The following is a 20,811-nucleotide window of genomic DNA, read 5'->3' as shown; positions in this document are numbered from 1 at the left end:
CCTACGTGGTTCTTGTAGGGATGCCGGATGTTTCCTTTGGTGGGGATGGGATGGCTTTCCATGTTTCCAGTTCCAGCAGCACTGCTGGGGGATGGCCAGTCCCTCACAAGGCAGCCACCACCCTCCTGAACCCTCTCTGGGATTTTAGGAGCTGCGAGCAGAGTCTTCCTGCAAGCACTAACTGCTCTTCTGTTGTCTCTCCTGATGCTGTGAATGGGCTGGGAAGCAGCAGAGAAATGACTCATTAGCTGCCAGCTCAGGGAAAGGCATTTATAGCTTTTGCATGGAAAACAGCCTTCACTCAGCATCGGATGTAGCTGTCGTCACAGGGTGCAGGACCCCGGCAAGGCTGGGAGAGCTGCGCTTGGCCAAGGTGTGATGCCTTCTGCAGGGCTGGGTCTGCAGATCCCATGTCTGCGTGGTGGAAGAGGAGGTGGAAGACCCCCTCTGTGTCCCAGCCTGGGCAGCCAGATCCCCAGGACCAGGGCACGCCCTGAGACATGCTCAGGAACTCCTCAGGTCAGAAGAGAGGGAGCCCTGCTGGGAATCATGCTTCTCCTGGCCCTGTAGTTCAAGAGTGGGTTTAGGAAGAGCCTCCACAGCCAGGCAGGATGCAGCCTGGCTGGTGGTAGCTCAGATGAGTTTTGCTTTAGTCACTGATGACTTTGATAATGGAAGAGCCATGAGGATGCTTGAGGCACTGGGTTGCTTTTCTGACAGTGCCTGGGCTGGGGTGTGTTAGGCTCAGCAACTGCAGCACTGCAGGTTGTGATGTTCAGGGTTTGTGAGCATCTCCCTGGAGGAGCCCAGTGCCTGCAGGGCAGCAGCCATCCCGAAGGGTGCAGAAGCCCTGGCCAGGACGGGGTCTGAGCATGAGAGATGGCTGTGGGACCCGGCTGGGTTGTGCAGGTGGCTCTGCGTTTGTGACTCTGTGAAGGAGCTGTGAGACATGGTGTGATGCAGCCTCTCTCTCTCATCCCCCTACTTCCCCAGACCTTGCCCATAATCCATCCCGGCAGCCTCAGGTTTCTGCTGTGGAGGTGAAGCAGACCAAGACATTGGGTGTCACATTTAAACATCATAAGCTGCTCTGGCGAGGCTGTAGCAGCAGATTTATGTCCTCCAGCTGCCTACGAAGGAGGTGCAGTCACTGGCCTGGGGAACGGTGGCCTTGAAATCCTCCCCTCACTGGGGGACATGCCAGGGCAGCCCCTTGCCCCATGCCATCGCCTCCCTTCTCCCCAGCAGCCCCGCTCACCCCATGCTTGTTGCAGCATCTCGGTCTGCGATGAGGACAAGTTCCGCCACAACGAGTTCATTGGAGAGACGCGGATCCCGCTGAAGAAACTAAAGCCCAACCAGACCAAAAACTTCAGCATCTGCCTGGAGAAGCAGCTGCCGGTGAGTGTGGTGGGGATCAGACCAGCATTCCCCAGCGTGGGCCCTGTGGCACGTTGGAGAGTGGGTTAGTTTGACTCCTCAAACGTGATCAGGGATGGGCAGAGTATTCCTCGTGGTGGGGAGGCGGGTGTGCGGCTGTGCTGTCCTGGAGCAGCCCCCAGACTGCGTGCATTCCCTCCCCAGATAGATAAAACAGAGGACAAGTCGCTGGAGGAGCGGGGACGGATCCTCATCTCCCTCAAGTACAGCTCACAGAAGCAGGGGCTGCTGGTGGGCATCATCCGCTGCGCCCACCTCGCTGCCATGGACGCCAATGGCTACTCCGACCCCTACGTCAAGATGTGAGTGCTGCTCCGTGCCGTGCCAGTCCCGGTGAGGCTGTGCTCTCCCCTCTGGTCTCTCCCTGCAGTGGAAACTACTTGAGCTCATTAGGAGAGCAATGAGCAATGAGCTTGCATTCACCTGGAGCGTGTTACTGCCCAGTGATTGTCTCACAGTGCTCCAAAGCTCCACGTGTGCAGGAGCTGCCCGGTGCTGTGTGGCCCTGCTGGGGCAGCACATTGTCCCTGCCAGCTGATGGTGGCCGTGGTGCCCCGTGGCAGGCTCAGCACTGCCCATGGCACTTGGGAGAGGGTCTGTGGCAGGGGCAGAGTGGGTAGCCCAAGGCAGACAGGTATGGTTGGGCTTTGCTGATTGCATGGCCCCAGCCCAGCCAGTGGTGGGTCTCATCTGTCAGCATGGGGTTGGGCTCTCCCTGAGCAGGACAGTGCCTGTGGCGATGGTCCTGGACCTCACCAGCAGCTGTGAGCACCTTTGTCTTCTTTCCCAGGGTTATCCACAGCTTTTTCACTCTTGGAAGCCAGCATCATCCATGGAAAGGCTCTAACTACATTGTGTGTGTATGTGTGTGATTAGTTCAGATAGCACTTTAGGTGCAGCCCATGGCTCCGGTGGCTCCAGGGTCTGGTTAGCAGAGCTGAGGGCACATTTACAGGTCCCTCTCCAATGTGAATGACTGGAAAAATACCAGCGTTATTAAACAAAAAGAAAAGACATTTAAATGACTGTAATGGGCTGCTGCAACTCAGCCTCGCCCAAGTGATTCAGGGAAGGTGGTGTCATCCTGGGGCTATTAAGGGATGCTGAGGAAGATGGTGGTTTGCTGACTCAGAGCCCTGCAGCCACACAGCTCCTGTTTTTTTTTGACACAGCTCCCGTTTTTTTTTGGCACAGCATTTTTCAAACTCACTCTCTGCAAAGCAGGGGGTCATGGTGAGGAAGGGCCGGCAGCACCCCTGGGCCCATCCCATGCCCCTGTGTTCCCCCAGTGCTGACCCAGACTTTGGCACTTTCAGAGATGACATTTGTTTAGGCAGAGCTCCTGGGATAAACTGCACCCGGGAGGCCTGTAAGGAAGTTTATCAGCAGCACGCTTTCACCTTCCTATTGAATTGTTCTTTAAAGTGGAGGTGTTTGCCTAAAAATCCACTCTTGCTTTTTTAAATGCTCATTGGAGGCTCAATCTCTGAACTAACAGAATTACAGTTGTTGTACAGTTGTTTTGTAGGTGCCCCTTGTGCTGTCTGCAGTAGACTGTATCTGCGGGGCTTTAATCAGAGCAGATATAGACAAGTGATGCTTCTTGGTACAAGCCCTAATTTTTTAATTATGAGCAAGATCTGGAAAGTGTAACGAGGAAGTAGAACTGATGTTTAAAGGAGCAGCACCAGCACAAAAGAATGATGGCACAGATTTCAGGTGCCCTGTCTGCTTGATGACACTTTAATCTCCTTTGCTTTCTGACGCTGCTGCTGTGCTGCTAAATATCTGCAGGTAACAACGGTGCACAAAGCTGCAGCCGCTGCACTTGCTCCTGCTCCCTCCTACACACCTGCCTGTGGCCTCTGTCTCCTGGCAAGGCTCTGGATGAGCAGACTGGTCACACAGTCCCAAATCTGGACTAATCTGGGCTGGAAGTGTTTGGGTTTGGGAGCTGGGAGCATGTGTGCAGTGCCAGTGTCCCCTAGGGACTGGAGATGGGATAATCGGTGCTCTCTGATGGCAGCTCTGATGGTCTTGTGCTAACGTGGGGAAATGCTGCTTCCTTCCAGCCATCTCCAGCATCTTGGCAGGTAGGGGAGGAGGGAGCTGCAGGTTTGGGGGCTCAGTCCCCCATCTCACCCTGCCTCTGCTCAGGAGCTTGTTCCACAGCCAGAGGTTGCCCCCATGCATACCTGGGCTGCAGGGGAGGGCCCCACAGCCCTTCCTTGCTGGGAGCAGGCACAGGAGCTGTGTGTGACAGTGCATTGGTTTCGTTGCAGTTACTTGAAACCAGATGAGGACAAGAAATCAAAGCATAAGACGGCGGTGAAGAAGAAGACGCTGAACCCCGAGTTCAATGAGGTGGGGTTTTGATGGTTGGTGAAAGCCAGGGGCTTTCTCAGTCCTCAGACTTAAAAGGAGTTAAAAAAACCCAACCCAGCCCCCTGGTTCCTTCTGACTCTGTCTCTGCTCCCCAACAGGAGTTTTGCTATGAAATAAAGCATGGGGACCTGGCAAAAAAGACCTTGGAAGTCACAGTGTGGGACTATGATATCGGGAAATCAAATGATTTCATAGGTGAGTGGGGCACTCCAGAGGCTTCCTTAGCCTCTTTTTATCTTCACCTTCTGTGGCTCTCTTGTTTCATCTGCTGCTTTCCTGCACTTCTCCAGCCACCTGGCTTGTTCTCCATCCCACATTCATTCTTGCTGGGTTTCTCTTCTGCTTTTATCCCACTCTTGCACCTGAGTCTCCTCTCCCACAGCCAGCCCCACTGCTCATTGCTTCACAAGCAGCACCCAATCAGGGAGAAGACGCATCCCCCTCTCCCTTCTGTTTTCAGATCTTCTGAGTAAAAAACAGGTTTAAGGGGAGGTTTCATTTATCTCTATTGGGTATCTAGACTTCGTGTGATTTTGTTACTGGTCACTGTGATTTATTGCTAACAAGTGCCCAATGTCTCTGACAGCCACTGCAATTGCAATGAATCCTTGGCACAAGCACAAGCAGGTCCCAGACCACAGCCATGAGGGGCTGGGGAAGCCAGGCTGTGATTGCCCGTGTGTCACATCAGGTTGTGGCATCGGATGCTGTGAGAGCAGCTGCGTGACCTGGCTCCATCCTGCATCCCTCAGCATCCCTCACAGGGCTGATGGTCACCTCCACCTCTCCCTCTCTCTGTGTCTGTCTCTCAAGGTGGAGTTGTGTTGGGCATTAACGCCAAGGGTGAGCGGCTGAAGCACTGGTTCGACTGCCTGAAAAACAAGGACAAGAAAATCGAGCGCTGGCACACGCTAACGAATGAGCTGCCGGGGGCCGTCCTCAGCGACTGAGCACCACGGGGCTGCTTCCAGGGCCAGCACGGCTCTGCCGGCCACAGCCTTTGGACTCCACTCCTTTATGGCTTTGGATACGGGGGATCGTGGTACCGGGGCAGCCGGCAGAGCGGGACACCCCATGCCACGGCCTGGCTGCAGGGAATCCCTTCCCAGGGAGCAGGGCAGCAGTGGTTTGCTCTGCTCAGCAGGTCCCGTCCCCTAAGGCTTTTCCAGAATGCCTCTTTGCACCCTGACACACACTCATGAGCATGCACACGCATGCACACACACACACACACACACACACGTGCACATGGACACCACACGCCTGCATGCACTGCAGTTGTGACTCCTCTCCTAACTCTCTGCTCTACGGAATTACCTTCTCGCTGCCTTGTAATTCAGTGGCAGGAATGAATGCATCATTTCCATTCATGTATCTAATATGATCAAAAGGTGTCTCTAAAACTGGTACTGTTTTCTCAAGGCAATTGTGCCATATTTCTGGTGGTTTGTCAGTCTCTGTGATTTGGGCCTAAACAGTCTTTTATGCATTTAAAGCTCCTCCATTTGAATGATTGTGTCCTCTGGTAACCTAGAAGACTGTTTGCTTTCCTTCCAGGAATGTTGTGCTCGTCCTCTCGGGAAGCAGCCGCTCTCCTAATGAAACCATGCCTTGCCCCCGGAGCCATGCTCCAGCACGGCTGTTCTTCCAGCAAAGCTGGCTTTCAGGCTAAGTTTTTCTATCACTTTTCCCTTATTCTGCCTTTTCCAATTCATGCCATTACCTAAAATCCAACCAAGGCACTTTGCGCTGTGAGCTGCTGGTGTGAGCTGAGCCACGGGGCTGAGCAGTGTTCATGTTTGTGGAGATGCTCAGCTCCAGCACAGCCATTCGTTGGTCTATTTTCTGCCTCAAACAGCTTCCAGACCAAATTTCTGTGTACAGCACAGTAACAGTATAATAATATTATCATAATATATCCCAGCTCTCATCCTCCATGACCCACGCTGGCCAGTCCCTGCATCCTCATCCCATCAGGCTCTGGCTCTCGTGCAAACACCGCTTTGTCACATTTGCACGAGCTGGTACATGGTGGGATGAGCTAAAACTGTCTGTGAAATGCTGCACCTTGCCAGCAAGTTATGAAGCCTTTAAACCATGATTTCTTAGGAAGAGCTGCTGTTTGCCCATCAGTCTCAATTACCTACAGCTTCTGAGCCCTGTAGCTCTGTGTGTGTGTGTGTGTGTGTTGCCAACTTCTTTCTTTGGAGAGCAATTGGATCTCTGGAAACCTAGGTCTCCTTTCCAAAGTGACGATCGTGTTACACCTTGTTTGATATGGGGGGGACCAACATTCATAGGGTTTTTTTTAATACCTTAGTATTTGTAATATACTCTCCAGATATGCATGGATTTTGTTTGAATGCCGGCAGCGTGTCAAGTAGGATGTTCCAAATAATCCTCTCAGTCTGTCACTGGTCCAGCACCTTAAAACCTGCCTTGGGTTTGAGCTTCCAGGAGAGCCACAGGAGCACCATGTCGGCTGTGCCTCCCTTTTCTGGTGAAGTTACTTTCAATCCATCATTTGTTTTAGCTCATCTTGCTATGAAACCGAAGTAGAGTAGGACATGATGTGTGTGTGGGTCCCTTCATTTTGTATCCCAGTCTTTTCTAAGCGGACATCCGTCCGTCCGTCCCAGCTGCATGCAGTGGTGGTTGTCATGCCAGGCCTTGTGAAATGTTTGATACCAATGTTTTGCTACCATGTGAAGGCTGCAGAAACTGTCCTTACCTGCATCCTAAAAGACTTTTGTATTTCAGTATTATCTATCTGTGTACTTTTTGTCAGATTTGTTAATATTTATAATGAGAACCCAAAATAAAAAGGGAAAATAAAAAAGGTTAGTGCTGGTGGTGTAGCTTTTGAATCTCCCCATGTTGCTATCATGGTGTCTGAGCTTGGGGCATCGCAGATGGAGCATTGAGCGACCCAGAGACACGAGATGAAGAGGATCTGGGGCCCAGCAGGGACTCAGGGGGAGCAGGAGATAGTTTTAAACCAGAGCATCAGGTGTTGCTGGACTTTATCCTCCACTTTGCAACCTCTTGCTGCTGAAAAAACACCACAGAAGACACTATAACAGTGTGGGTCCCATGTCCCCCACTTCCACCAGGACCCTGCTCTGCTTTGGTGCTGTGAGCTTGCACAGGGACCATAAGGGCCGGCAGTGGAGGGTGAGGGAGATCAGTCAAGACAGGATTATAAAACCAAAAAAACCCCAGGTCTTTCTGAAGTTCCCGTTAACTTCACAGCACCCAGGGGCCTGCTCAGCAGCAGCAGCAGAAGGGCATTGGAGATGCCCCATGTGGTGCCCGTGGCTGGGCCGGGGCAGTCTCCACATGGATTTTTGCCATCTTGGACACTGTGACTGTGCTCCCCAGGGTGAAGGTGCAGAGACACCTCCCTGTTCTGGGAGGGTGCCGCGTGCTCCAACTGCCTCCTGTAATGTCTGTTTTCCCCACTATAGTTTTGGGTTGATTGAATGTATATTTGCAGAGGTTAATACTCAGGCCAGGCTGCTTATCAGTGCTTAAGGCAATCCCCTCCTTGGAGGCTGTTATTTCCCTTGGGATGCCCTGATGATGTTAGCTCTTCACATCCACCTTCATCATCACTGCTCCTTGGCCAAGACTGTTGCATTGAAATGAAAACACACACACACGCTCACTCTTTACATATATATCCACTCCCTAAAGCAATACAAATATATATATCTATATGCACATACTATATATACCTGTATCCTCATGCATGTGCTTTAGCTTATGGCCATTGCACCTCATCCGGTTGCTGGACGCCACTGAAAGGAGTCTGGCCCCATCCCCCTGCCACCTGCCTTTGAGATACTGATCTGCATTAATGAGATCCCCTCTCTGTCTGCTCTTCTATAGACTAAAGCCCATCTGCTGCAATCTCTCCTTGTAAGAGAGATGCTCCAGACCCCTGATCATCCTTGTGGCCTCCACTGGACCCTGCCAGTCGCTCCTTGTCCTTTTTGTGCTGAGGAGCCCAGAACTGACCACAGTTCACATGAATGAGTTAATTAATTACATGCTTGTCTCTGCAGGAGCAGCAGTGGGACAGGATCCAGAGCCAGGCCGAGCATCCCTGGACACATGCACGTGTGGTGCGTGTCAGGGCAGGGACAGCAACTAAGGACCAAGGCTCTCCCATCTCAAGCTGGGCACTGGGTTGGTGCTACATGATCTGTATTGGCCCCAGCCTGCAGCAGCCCAGGAAGAGTCCAGCCCCACACACAGCGTTAATGCATCAACCCCATTTAATGGGCTCAGGGGACCAAAGCCTTGCATAGGGCTGCGGCCACCCAGGGATGTGCAGCCGGGGAGGGGGGGAGTGGGGTGAGTGTCAGGGGTGTCTGTCAGTGTACAGCTATACATAGCTAGCTATATAACTATATATATAAGTATATAAATTCACTTTCTATAGTATTTTTTCTATAGAAAGTGAATGCTATATAATTATTATATGCATACAAATATGTAATTTATATGTGTGTGTATAAAATGTATAACATAGAAATTATTAATATATAAGTATACACTATATCATATAGTGTACGTGTATATACTGTAGTGTATACTTTATGTGTATATAGAACTCTACATACATGTATACAAGCTATATATGTATCCATGTATGTATGGACATGCATTGTTGTATATTATTTTATGCATGTGTATAAAAAAATATAAATATTTACATAGCTATATATGTGTATATGTATCTGTTTATATGCTACATCTACTATATAAAATATATACTGTATATATCTAATATTCTATATAAAAATATATATGTGAATGTAAGTATCATATATAGTTACAGATACAGGTAGCTATATTCAAAGGTGTACATACCTATGAAAGCATGCATATATATGCACTCTTTATAACATAATAAAATATGTATTATATATATACTCTGTATGTTTATATGTATGCAGTACATATAAACGTGTATGTCTATGTGTATACCTGATATACCTATATAAGTCTATATGTATATCTGATACAGATATGCATATCTATGTGTATAACAGATTTTTATTTAATAGGTTATGTAAGTGTATTCTACATATTATATAGGTAGTCTGTATTATATATTATATATGTATGACGCACAGTTACAGGCAGCATGCTTGCTCATGATCTTCCTTGCATGCTCCATCCAAATACATTCATGTATGAATGTATATGCATACATACACACTAATTCTTTTAGGTAATATTATAAATATGTAATATATATTATATAGGACCTATATTTAGTTTTAAAATATGTTATTTGGTATATTACTATATTTAATGTATGTTTATCATGTATATTTGTAACTGAAGCAGCTGAACCAGACCAGGGCCAGCACGTGGCTGTTGGCAGTAGCCGGCTGGCCGCCCTCAGGAGCCAATGTGCTTGGCTGGGATTTTCCTTTGCTCCTTTTCCCAAGCAAAAGGGGAGCTTCTGCCTCCATCCCAACACCCTGCACCTCGCTGAGGCCATGCAGGGCTGGGCAGGGGACATCTTAATGGAGAAGGCAGCTGGGAAGCAGAAGGCAAACCAATCTATTTACTCAATTAAGTGATGCACTATTCAGTCATCAGGTTTTAAGTCACCTTTTATCCCCTCCAGAATAAAGAGCTGATTATAAAAGGGGGGGTGGGAGGCCAAACCCTTCAGATTAAATAAAAGCTTAAGGTATTTCAATGCAAAGCTCCTCTGGGGTGCGTCAGCCCCTCCTGCTTTATAAAGAGGCTTTGCATTTGGGGAGGGTCACCTGCATAAGGGGCACCGGTGCTACTGCTCCAGAAGACCCATGTACTCCAACAGCTCGCAGGAGCCCCCAAATAACAGGACCCCGGGGCCTTTTGACGGCCCCCAATGGCCCTACCAGGCCCCACAGAGCACGTACCTGTCGGTGGCCGTGCTGATGGGCTTCGTTGTGGTCTTTGCCTCGGTTGTGAACACCTTGGTCATCGTGGTTTCCATCAGGTACAAGAAGCTCCGGTCGCCCCTGAACTACATCCTGGTGAACCTGGCCGTGGCCAACCTGCTGGTGACGCTCTGCGGCAGCTCCGTCAGCTTCTCCAACAACATCAACGGCTTCTTTGTGTTCGGCAAACGGCTGTGTGAGCTGGAGGGCTTCATGGTCTCCCTGACAGGTAAGGGCACAAACCTCAAGACCTGTCTTGGTCTTTGGCTGGGGCTGTTGTGTTTAGTAAAGAAGCTTTGGGGAATGTTTCACTGCACAAAACCTTTGTCAGGGACATTCCAGTGGAGAAACTGGTTGTAACCACGATGCACCACTGACACGCAATTGCCAACTTCATTTTTAAGGGTGAAACAGCCTCCCAGCTACCCCTGTCATAACAAAACCCATCTGACTTCTTGTTATGACTTCAACAGCTCTTAATCATTGTCTGCCAAGTCCCAGCACAGGCAGCAGAGCAGTAAGAGCCTGTTCCCAAGCCAACCCTCCTTCTCTCCCAGGTATCGTGGGGCTGTGGTCCTTGGCCATCCTGGCCTTCGAGCGGTATGTTGTGGTCTGCAGACCCCTGGGAGATTTCCGGCTCCAGCACCGGCACGCCATCAGCGGCTGCGCCTTCACGTGGAGCTGGTCACTGCTCTGGACGACCCCACCGCTCATGGGCTGGAGCAGCTATGTGCCCGAAGGTAGGGGGGATGTGCTGCAGACCCCAAAGTGTTGTCCTCTTGCATACAGTTCTCAAGAATGGAGTAGTTGGAGAGTGTCTGTGCTGGTACTTAGAATTTAACACCACTGCTTGCGCAGTCAACGATCCTCTCTCAGAGGTTGTTCTTCAGCAGTTACCCACTGCTTGACACAATAAATTGTTCTTCCATGTCTGATGGCCATTGGAGCCACGGGCTGCTCTGGCCGCTGGTGCACACCAAGCAGCACCCAGCACACACCCAGCCCAAATCTGCTTGCGGAGAGGGAGAGGCTCGGCATAACACTGTACATCACAACACATCACTCTCCTCTGACACAGCAAGCAGCCAGCCAGCAAACGTGGTGGCTGATCTCCAAGTCACTGGGGATGGAAAAGCCAGAGGTGCTTGAGCAGCATCGATACAAGGGGGCAGTGCTGGTGGTTGCTGTTTTGGAGGCTGTTACTGAGACCCTGTCCAAGCCCATGACCAGTTTAGGCTTGATTCAAAACTTACTTGTTCCAGGTCTGAGAACCTCTTGTGGGCCCAACTGGTACACCGGTGGCAGCAACAACAACAGCTACATCTTGGCCTTGTTTGTCACCTGCTTTGTGATGCCCCTCAGCCTGATCCTCTTCTCCTATGCCAACCTGCTGATGACCCTGCGGGCAGTAAGTACGGCCAGTACAGGCGAGTTAATGGTTTTCTGGTCACAAAACTGACGGTAAGGCTACATCACCCCATGTAGCCATGGGATCATGAACCTCACATCAGGTTTTTGTGACAGTCACCAGAGCAGCCATCTCCTGGTGCTGATGTCAGAGTGCCTGAGGGATGGAAATGCTGTTGGAAGTTGTTAATGGGCATCTCTCTTCCCAACTCCCCACAGGCTGCGGCGCAGCAGCAGGAATCAGACACAACGCAGCAGGCAGAGAGGGAGGTGACGCGCATGGTGATCGTGATGGTGATGGCCTTCCTCATCTGCTGGCTGCCTTACACCACGTTTGCCCTGGTGGTGGCCACCAACACAGACATCACTATCCAGCCAGCTCTCGCATCCCTGCCCTCCTACTTCTCCAAGACAGCCACGGTTTACAACCCAATCATTTACGTCTTCATGAACAAACAGGTGAGAGAGAAAATCATTCACTAACGAAACCACGGCTTCACTGGGGCTTCTGGAGAGCAACTTAATGGCCTCATAAAATACGGAGGAACCATCTATCTTACCTGGAAGCGTAGATGCAGGCTCTGGGAGTTGCTGTATAAGCTGCAAGGTTTGGGGGAATAAAATGCAAAAGGAGGGAGCAGCCTCTGAGCCCAAAGGAGAGCTCATTTTCTGCTTCCATGATTTTATGGGGTCGGACAACTTAATTTTAGATCACAAACTGCTCATTGAACAGACAAGGCAAACAGAATGAAACTTTTATTGTCAATGAACTGCCAGGGCCTGCAAGGAGGTGGGCTGGGAATTGATGCAGATCTCACCCAAACTACACCAAAGTGTCCACCCCTCAGCCTCTGCCCCCAGGTCTCGAGGTGGACACCAGCTTTCTGCCACGACACATAACCTGTCCCCTCCTGCCCAGTTTCAGAGCTGCCTGCTGACAACACTCTGCTGCGGAGCCCACCCTGGGGGCAAGGGAAGAACTTTGGCTGCCCCCGGCCCCCATGCAGGCGCTGCTGCAGGCGGGCTGCGGAATAAGGTGACCCCGTGCCCCCCCGTCTAACTGCTGCCAGACCCTGCCCGCACCAACGTCAGCTCTGGGCTCAGCCTCGTCCAGCACGGGCAGAGAAGGGCCCTGTGGTGTTGCTGCTCCCCATGCCCAGGAGATGGGTGGCTCTTGGAGGTTAGAGAGGTCCCCACAACCTGATGCTGCCCTGACACACATGATGTTGTCCTCTTGTGGGACAGGAGCCACCCCGTCATGGCTTGAACTGCAAACTTCCTTTGCTCTCCCAGGGAAACACCCCTGCAGCCCCTCACCTGGGGCAGCAGAGTCTTTTAAGAACAAAACAAAGCACAGTAATTTTAACTCGATGCAAAACATCCCAGGTGGCTGTTCCGGCCCGGAGGGAAGTTGAACATGGTCCAGCTGTGATACCACCTCCAAAGCGGTTATGTTCACCGTCCCTAGACAGACTGAGCCCTGTTTGCATTGCCCGATCCCACAGTGACGTCTGAGGTCACGCTGGGAAGCTAGCACAAACCCAGTAGGTATGTTTAGGTGCAGACTGTGTTAATAAACATTAATGAATATGGACAAGGTCACAGGTTTTATTGGCTGATAGAGGGTGCAACAGCGAACAGCTTCCTGCTACTACAGCTGGCACTGTGTCTCGTGTGGCAAGTGCCACATAGGCTGTGGTAACTGATGGCAAGGAAACCAGCTCAAAAGCACAGAGATGGGTTTTGTTGTTTTGGTTTTTTTTTTAACATATTTAAGGCAATAAGGTCTTAAATCCACTGATTTTCCAGCAAGGGTAAAAGCACAAGCTGAAACAGGCTCTAAGGACAAGGCACAGCAGAACCACTGCTGCCAGAACGCCAGGACATTATCAGAAAGTAAAATATGCCACAGCCTGCAAGAAACAAATAAAAGACAAAAACCCTCCATGGGGCTCCACGCCTGATCTTGAACCTCAGCACACAATGTTTACCCACAGCAGCTGCAGTTACACTTCTGGACTGCAAGGCAATTCATGTGATTTAGGAGCCTATGGGCAAGGCTTCTAAGCTCCAGGTCTAGACAGTACCACAGACAGCAATTCCCCAAGACTGTTTTATCAAATCACTCTACCTTTAAAAACTCCATCCACAGCTTGTCTGCCTTCATAGTAAATCATCTTTCAAATTTTGATTCTGCTTTCAAAATGAGACTGATCCAGTCACAAGATGATTTAAAGGTTCATGCTCCTCTCTGCAGTTTTGTTTCTATTGCACATGATCCCAACACACACTTCACCCCACTCCTCCTCCCACCATCTTCCACAGCTTTTGCTGTTGCAGCAAACCCATGAAGGAGGTAGAGGGAAGCAATGCTGGAAGTTGTTCCTCACCTCACTTAATTGCCTCACTAGCATGCAGTCTGCAAGCTGCTAACAAGCAGTCAGAGCAGCAATTTGGACTAGCAGAGATAACCATGAGATTTGGGAGGCCAATTTGTTTTTTTCTCTGAGGTTCTCTGCTCCAAAACAAGAACAAAACAGAACTCCCCCAATGGAGACCAGTACAACAGCAGGTACAAGGAAGCTGGAACACAGCTGCTTAGAGAATGGACATTTTTCTTCTTGTCTTCCTCAAACTGATTTCAAGGCTTCTGCAAGTGCCTCCATCCTGGGTGCAGGGGGACTGGACACACATCCTCACCCCCAGCCCTGTCTCCTCACCTTCCTCTGCTTCTTTCCTACACACCAAGCAGCTCAGAGAGGAATTAGACCAGCTCAGCTTCACTGTTTTTAATTTAATTAATTGGCTTTCATTCTCTATGAAGCCCCAAAGCACCATTAGACGGGCCCCCTCTGATCTCCTCTGCTGTCTTTTGCTGGTCCTTGTTTAATTGTTCCTGTTAACTACAGCTTTTGTGTCCATGCTTTATGTTATTAGGATGAATTACGTTCACGTTAAATCTGGGAAAGTACAAGCAGCTGAAAAACTGTAGTCGCTAGCTGCTGCATTCTGGTCTCGATAAGGAGAGCAGGCAGGCTATGGGACTAGTGGAAAGGCTCTCTGCCAACAGAAATAAAAATTCTCCACATTAAGATTAAAAAAAGATAGTGAAATAGTTCACCATCCGCTCACCATTTGGGCTGACAGATAAAACAGACAAATAAATGCTAGAAGCTAAGGAGATTTTTACATGTTGAAAACCAAAGTAATACAGTTACATGGATATAGACATGCATGTGTGCTTGCTCCACTGCCACACTGCTGCAGCCCTTCAAGTTTTAATTTCTTTTTATTTCATTAAGCAAGTTCAGAAAAGATAACAAAACACTGCCCAAAGTGACAGAGAATGCCCAAAGTGAGAGGGAATGCCCAAAGTGAGAGGGAATGCCTGCTTATCAGTTATGTGTCACAAGCCACTAAGGACACAATAATACAATAAATTAGTGATTTCACTTTTGCATGCATTTGTCATGACTCTGCTGCTTACAGCACAATGCTCTGCACAGCCCCAGGCCAATGTGAAGTAGGATCTTCTTTCAGCAGCTTATATCAAGAAAATGAAGTTCTTCTGCCTGCAGCAAGGATACAGAACTCACAGGGAAAACCAGGTACCTGCAGTTGACAGAAGCCCAGGTTAGAAAATATTAAACTTTGGCCTGGACAGAATGATGTAATGCCCAAAAAATGAACCCCATTTCCCATGCACTGGCACTGCTGTTAACTTGAGGGGCAGAACTCAAACTGCAGCCTCCTTTTGCTGCTGTTTCTGCTCTAGCTCTATCGCTACCACACCACCACTAAATAGATGGAACATCTATTTTTTCTTGATTTCTTCTGAAGAAAGCTCCCCCAGGTCTGCCAGTCTGCAGCATCTTCCCTGGAGTAGCTCTGTCAGTATCTAGTTTAACATACAGTCTGGTGATGGGAAACATAGTTAACAACCAGTGAAAAAAACCCCAGACTCCCCAGAAAACACTCAAAGCCACCCCCCCCCCCCCCCCCCAAAACAGAAAAAGAACCACATGGCAGCACAATAACCTTAGAAACTTTTATTAATTTGGTTTAACAACTCTGACCAACACTTACAGGTAGGCAGCATTTCCCTGCACAAACACGAATGGAAAGGCAAGATGCTGTACACCCAGCTAAAGGCAGCTGTGATCCCATGGTCAGGTAGACTGGGACAGGGACAGTCATCACACCTCTTGCACCTCAACAGCATTTATCACAAGAAAAATTAACTATGAAGTTGCTGTACTCATTAAAATCCAGATCCAAACCTCAATTATATCCAGGGACTTTGGTGGTTTTTTGGATGAGGCCTTTACGAAGAGTGTGGTTTAATTAAACAACAAGTATTTTGTAATACTAACCAGATCTTCTCATACTCCACCTTTTTCTCATTAGCTTTTTGCACAGCAATTAATCCCCTTAATCAGTCAAATCAGTTCAACACTAGATCAAAAAAGCACTAAGAAAAAACAATAAACTACCTTGTTAAATTTAATGAACAAGGGAAAACACACACCAGAAGGCTGACAGAAAATAGAGTCATTATGCTAATACTGTGCAGAGAGATACTCTGCAACCCCAGTGAATGGTCCACAATGCTGTCAGTCTCAACTGCCCCTCAAAACTGGAAAATTTCCTCTGGACAACTTAAGCCTAGAGCAGCTTCCTCTCCTTTAAAACCACAGGGTAGAAACAGTACCCAGAAATCAAGAAAAGCAAAAGCCTAGCCTGTGCAAGCTCCACAAATTGAGTGCTAACAATATAATAAACGTGATACTGCCCAGCACAGCATCCAGTAGCTTTTACAGATGAAGAGGACCTTCTGAACTCCCTGCACAGCTTCCTGGTGCTCTGCCTGTGGCCCCAGCTCCCTCCTTTTTTCCATCATCTTCTGGATCTTGCAGACTTGCAGCCCTTGAATGACAGAAATATTGTGTATGATCCCAATTTTTTATACTTGCTTTTACACACGATGAATACAGAGCACTAAACCAGAAGCCTCTGGAGGTATCAGATGCCTTTTATTTTACCCTGACCTATACTGGACATCTGCCCCCTTCAACCCCCAAAAATCTGCCTCTCCTCTCTGAGACTACAGATGTGCTGTAGTTTTACATATGCAGACTCTAATGATTTTGAATGTAACAGCATTGAGTAAATGTAGTCTAACTACAAGTGGGAATGGGCTTTGGATCGAGCCATTTATGAACACAGCAGTATATATACTGCAGGGATCAGCCTGCCCTGCTGGCAAGATCCTCCTGGTTATCATGACATTTGCCTTCTGTGTTTAGTAACAACAACAATTCCTGATGCAAACACAAGAATATCTTGTGTTCCTTAGTAATATATGTTAGGCATGATTGATGACTGTTCACTGGCGTTCAGTTTCTAGGCTCTGATCTTTGGTGCTACAAGGAAAAAAAGTTACTTAGACTATGAATCTTTTCCTCAAAGTGATGTATATGGGACTTCTGCCGTTTTCTTTGTTTCCTCCTATATTGCCATGACAGTATAACCATCTTCTCAAACTCTTCCTTAAAGTCTTTTCTAAAGAGCTTTCATGATTCTGTTTACTTACATTCTTCTCCATCTCAAAAAATCTACAATTTTGTCAGATTATCTCTGATTTCTGTGACGACTATGCACTGCCTTCCAAGCCTACTGAAGTATTTGCTTTCCACCTACAGGAAATTATATTAACAAAACATTCATTTCCCTCTTAATTTAGTATGGAAGATTCAGATTGCTGTCTCCAGGCAAGTTCCCTGACACACTACTCTCTAAGGAGTGACAGCCCATTTTCTTATAAGCAAGTTCTGCATAGGTCTGTACACAGAGCATAAAATAAACTTATGAACAAGAGAAAAAAATCAAACCAAAGAGCATGTTCGTGAGGTTGTTCTTGGATCTCCTCATCCCCAGGAACTGCACGGATCATCCTTTCTAAAATACCATCAAGACTAGAGTGAGCCCTGTTGAGTAAAATATTGTAAATGGATGCTGGCAAGTTTAATGCTACACATTTTAAAAGACAACAGTCATAATTACCAGGGTTCTTAAAAAAGTTAGCTTCCTCTAAGCAATAAATCTTGTTAAAATATATGAAACCATTATTCTAAATCTTTGTGACTCAAAGCCAAACATGCTTTATCCTTTTCTCCATACCTTTCTGTTTCCTCCGATAGATTAAATGACTCCTTAGTCCATAAACTATGATCTCCTTCATTTCTCTCAGATTCTTCTTTTGACTCTCTGTCTTCCATTTGAATTTGATTGGGAACTATTACACATAAACAGAAATATTTTAATATCAAAGGTATGAAGGAAGATAATAAAGAAATTAAAATGTGTTTTCATTTACTATACTTGGGAAGCTTCCAGTTGTCTGCCTCCCAATTACTCTTTCCTCAGCCATCTGATTTTCTACCAGTTAAGCAAATTCACATTCTCTGTAGTCAAAGGTGGCCAGTAGCAAGACCTAGATAAATATTTTACTGCAACACATTTTTAGATTCACAGGACTGAACATCTTGCTTCATACTAAAATGAAAAATACATGTAGAAATTAATCTTTAATCTTTCCCTTTACAATCCCAGATATGGGAGAAAAATCAAAAGAAAACCTGTGGATGTTAGCTTTGTTACCCTGCTTAGCAAAATCCAATGATACCCCCAAGAATTATCTCAGTAACTTCTGTTCCCTACAGCATGTGAATATATTCAGCCACCTTCTGCTAAGCTATGATAAGCAGGAAGCAGTAGGCTGTCACAAAAATGGAGTCTGAAATAGCTGCACTTTATGCAAATACAACAAAACCACAGCGATAGAATGGCAAGCAATACAGGCTGCTGCATTCCTTACCACCTAAAACCAAGATATTCCTATGAATAAACTCAGTAGCTTCTATCCTTTGGGAAAAGATCTAACAAAGCTGTAGGATAACACAAACAAGTGCCAGTATCGTTCTCAAGTGACTATGCTATTTAGCTTTTTTACAGACTAACTCATGTTCTGCCTTCTTTTTTTTCCTTTTTTGTCTATTTTTTTAAACTGCTCTTCCCTTTGTGACTCATTGGAAAGAAATGCAGAGCCTATGAAGATTTAGGTTTTTTGCTCCTCTGACATTACTTGCTGTACATCTGAAAATTATTCTCACTTATTACTATTTGCAGTTCAGAAAGCAGAGATTCATGACTGCTATCTTTGGTATCTTTGTAAAAGAACAGGAAATATAATACTGATTACCCCAGTGGATGCTATTTTCTTACACTATGAGATCAGAGGCATTATTTCATTACGGTGAATAAGAACCACAAGTGTGCACTGGCCACTTCCTCAACTGAACCACCCTTTCACAATGGAAACCTCAGTTCTCTCTTACATCAGCTGCCCACCATCTATACTTCTGTGGGTTTCATCACTTCTGTTTGAACACAGCATACGTTACAGTGCCATAATAAAAGTAGAAGATTAATTCCAGTAGTTCAAACCAGCAAGCCTTCCACACCAGAACCCTTTAGACTTTAGAGAGAGAATATACAGAGAAAGACAGCAAACACTGGTGGAGGAGTTACTATTTGCAAAACCACTGCATATAACCTTACTGAGAAAGGGAGAATCCTCTTAAATTTCTGCTGAACTACAAATACACACACACAAAAAAGTGCTAATAACTGAAATTTATCATATAGTTGAACATACAGGGACAAGCATCCAGAGCAATTCTGCAGCAATGCAAAAGTGATTTTCCATTTGCAATCTCTACTTCAGGACTATTATCAACTAACCATTTATTTGCACTCCACAATCATACAACCCATTCTCTTCGAAGTCTTGAGCAACGGAATCTTGCAGCTTTAAATATTCTGTTAAAACCAGCACATTTCCTTATTCATCTACTCTTTCTAAATTGACATTACACAATGTAAAGTACCATATTACGTTATCCATCCAAACCCAGATGAAAATCTTTACATAATCTATAGTTAGTTCATGTACTTATCCTAAAAATTGTCTCTATCATTTATTCACTTGACGCCAGTCTTCACATGTCCTTGTTTTGGTGAATAAGGAACTAAAGAGATTAGAATGTAGGTACCATATTTCTCAAAGAGCATAGGAGCTATATACATTTAATTATCCCAATGTCTGGTTTGTAACTGAATAACCAAAGCAAATTCTTCGGTAACACACACCAGTAAAAACAACGCGGTGTTTTCACGCTGTGTTCTGTCTGAAGATGTATGTGATTACAAGAAGAAACGTAAATCACTGAGACTAAACTCTGCAAAAATACCCGAGGGATGCAGCTGCCTGGCTTGTATTCATTTTAATGGAGAACATGCAGTGCTCCAGGACACCTTTGAAAAGGTCTACACAAAATTCAGTTCCAGTGTTAAATTACATCTTGACTGAACAGACTGGCTGCTGTCTTCATCAGCAAGTAACCATTAGGTGAAATGCAGACAGTTCAGGGACTAACTTAGAGAACTGCCAGTTACTTACGTTGTTGATGCCTAATCTCCTAATCATTGACCTGACTGCAACTAATTTGGAAGCTCTTGTGTATTTTAGTAGTGAATGACTTGGGATAAATCCTGATTGAACACAGCTGGCAAGCCTCATACCATTTTGGGTGAAGTACCTCTTACCAATTTCATCCAGCAGCTCTTGAGCTGGTGGAGGCAGCTCATCAGTGAAGTGGTTAGATGCCTGTGAGAGTGCTGAGATAGAAAAAGAGTCTAGTTAATTAGCAGTGATTAATCCTTAATAACTGTGATACAGGCTTACATTATGACAGCATCTTGCTGACATATTTATCAACCTGTATGAGTCTGGCTCATTCACTTTTTATCCTTAAATAATTTCATAAATGAAAAAATCCTTTACAGCTAGACTTGCACATTCAGTTCTCAATGCTGTATTGCAAGTTTTAGGCTAGTAATATTTACACTTTAAAGGTAGGTTGACTGGAGGCCAGAGTTCTTAGTCTACAGGTGCAAACACAAAATCCACAACCTAATTAGCACTAGCAATACACAGTTGTGTGCAACTACTGTATCATCCCTATAAAAATTGACGCCAGAGATAGAAAAAAGAAGAGAGAGTAAAACTGCACAAATTTTTCAAAGCTGTTTCTCTGTTTACTGATCTTTCCATTTGGGCTGAGTTAAGACACTTACCAGATGCCTTTCTGGTTCCTCTCAAGGATGAGGGAACTGGCAACCCATCCTGTGGAGAAGAGGAGACTGTGTGGAGACCTCATAGCAGCCTTCCAGTATCTGAAGGGGGCCTATAGGGATGCTGGGGAGGGACTCTTCATTAGGGACTGTAGTGACAGGACAAGGGGTAACGGATTAAAACTTAAACAGGGGAAGTTTAGATTGGATATAAGGAGGAAATTCTTTGCTATTAGGGTGGTGAGGCACTGGAATGGGTTCCCCAGGGAGGTTGTGAATGCTCCATCCCTGGCAGTGTTCAAGACCAGGTTGGGACGAGGCCTTGGGTGATACAGTTTGGTGTGAGGTATCCCTGCCCGTGGCAGGGGGGTTGGAACTTGATGATCTTAAGATCCTTTCCAACCCTAACTATTCTATGATTCTAAGATCATACTGA

The 20,811-nt window shown here is 46.8% G+C and overlaps 3 protein-coding genes across 7 annotated transcripts in view; 2 read left to right on the top strand and 1 right to left on the bottom strand.

Moving 5' to 3' along the window:
- The window catches only part of DOC2B (double C2 domain beta), a 33,913-nt gene extending 28,516 nt beyond the window's left edge, over positions 1-5,397 (top strand). For both annotated transcript variants that reach the window (XM_057415824.1, XM_057415817.1), the window contains exons 6-10: positions 1,275-1,401; positions 1,585-1,742; positions 3,723-3,804; positions 3,924-4,020; positions 4,639-5,397. In XM_057415824.1, the coding sequence (XP_057271807.1) occupies positions 1,275-1,401; positions 1,585-1,742; positions 3,723-3,804; positions 3,924-4,020; positions 4,639-4,775 (601 nt within the window). In that variant the 3' untranslated portion in view covers positions 4,776-5,397. The remainder of the gene's footprint in view (positions 1-1,274; positions 1,402-1,584; positions 1,743-3,722; positions 3,805-3,923; positions 4,021-4,638) is intronic.
- Positions 5,398-9,656: 4,259 nt separating this feature from the next.
- LOC130602731 (pinopsin) lies at positions 9,657-12,325 on the top strand. The gene is made up of 5 exons (XM_057415911.1): positions 9,657-10,002; positions 10,331-10,513; positions 11,036-11,181; positions 11,400-11,639; positions 12,100-12,325. Exons 1-5 carry the CDS (start codon positions 9,657-9,659, stop codon positions 12,238-12,240), a joined length of 1,056 nt encoding a protein of 351 aa, XP_057271894.1. The 3' UTR covers positions 12,241-12,325.
- Positions 12,326-15,485: 3,160 nt separating this feature from the next.
- The window catches only part of TEX14 (testis expressed 14, intercellular bridge forming factor), a 29,377-nt gene continuing 24,051 nt past the window's right edge, over positions 15,486-20,811 (bottom strand). For 3 of the 4 annotated variants that reach the window (XM_057415663.1, XM_057415671.1, XM_057415678.1), the window contains exons 24-29: positions 20,379-20,427; positions 19,848-19,919; positions 18,984-19,061; positions 17,361-17,475; positions 17,072-17,167; positions 15,486-16,106 (exon numbers count right to left, since the gene is read on the bottom strand). In XM_057415663.1, the coding sequence (XP_057271646.1) occupies positions 15,995-16,106; positions 17,072-17,167; positions 17,361-17,475; positions 18,984-19,061; positions 19,848-19,919; positions 20,379-20,427 (522 nt within the window). In that variant the 3' untranslated portion in view covers positions 15,486-15,994. The remainder of the gene's footprint in view (positions 16,107-17,071; positions 17,168-17,360; positions 17,476-18,983; positions 19,062-19,847; positions 19,920-20,378; positions 20,428-20,811) is intronic. The other variant, XM_057415686.1, reaches the window with a different exon arrangement.

Source organism: Pezoporus wallicus, unplaced genomic scaffold, assembly GCF_028554395.1.
Source record: "Pezoporus wallicus isolate ANWC-B61680 ecotype Strahan unplaced genomic scaffold, APGP_CSIRO_Pwel_v1 contig_8517, whole genome shotgun sequence".
Lineage (NCBI taxonomy): Eukaryota > Metazoa > Chordata > Aves > Psittaciformes > Psittacidae > Pezoporus > Pezoporus wallicus.
This window is presented reverse-complemented; position numbering and strand designations above follow the sequence as displayed.

Excerpts from the sequence above, each read along its gene's own strand:
- LOC130602731 (XM_057415911.1), top strand. The coding sequence starts at position 9,657 with ATGTACTCCAACAGCTCGCAGGAGCCCCCAAATAACAGGACCCCGGGG. Across the intron at positions 10,514-11,035 it reads GAGCAGCTATGTGCCCGAAG|GTCTGAGAACCTCTTGTGGG; the intron begins GTAGGGGGGATG and ends TACTTGTTCCAG. Across the intron at positions 11,182-11,399 it reads TGCTGATGACCCTGCGGGCA|GCTGCGGCGCAGCAGCAGGA; the intron begins GTAAGTACGGCC and ends AACTCCCCACAG.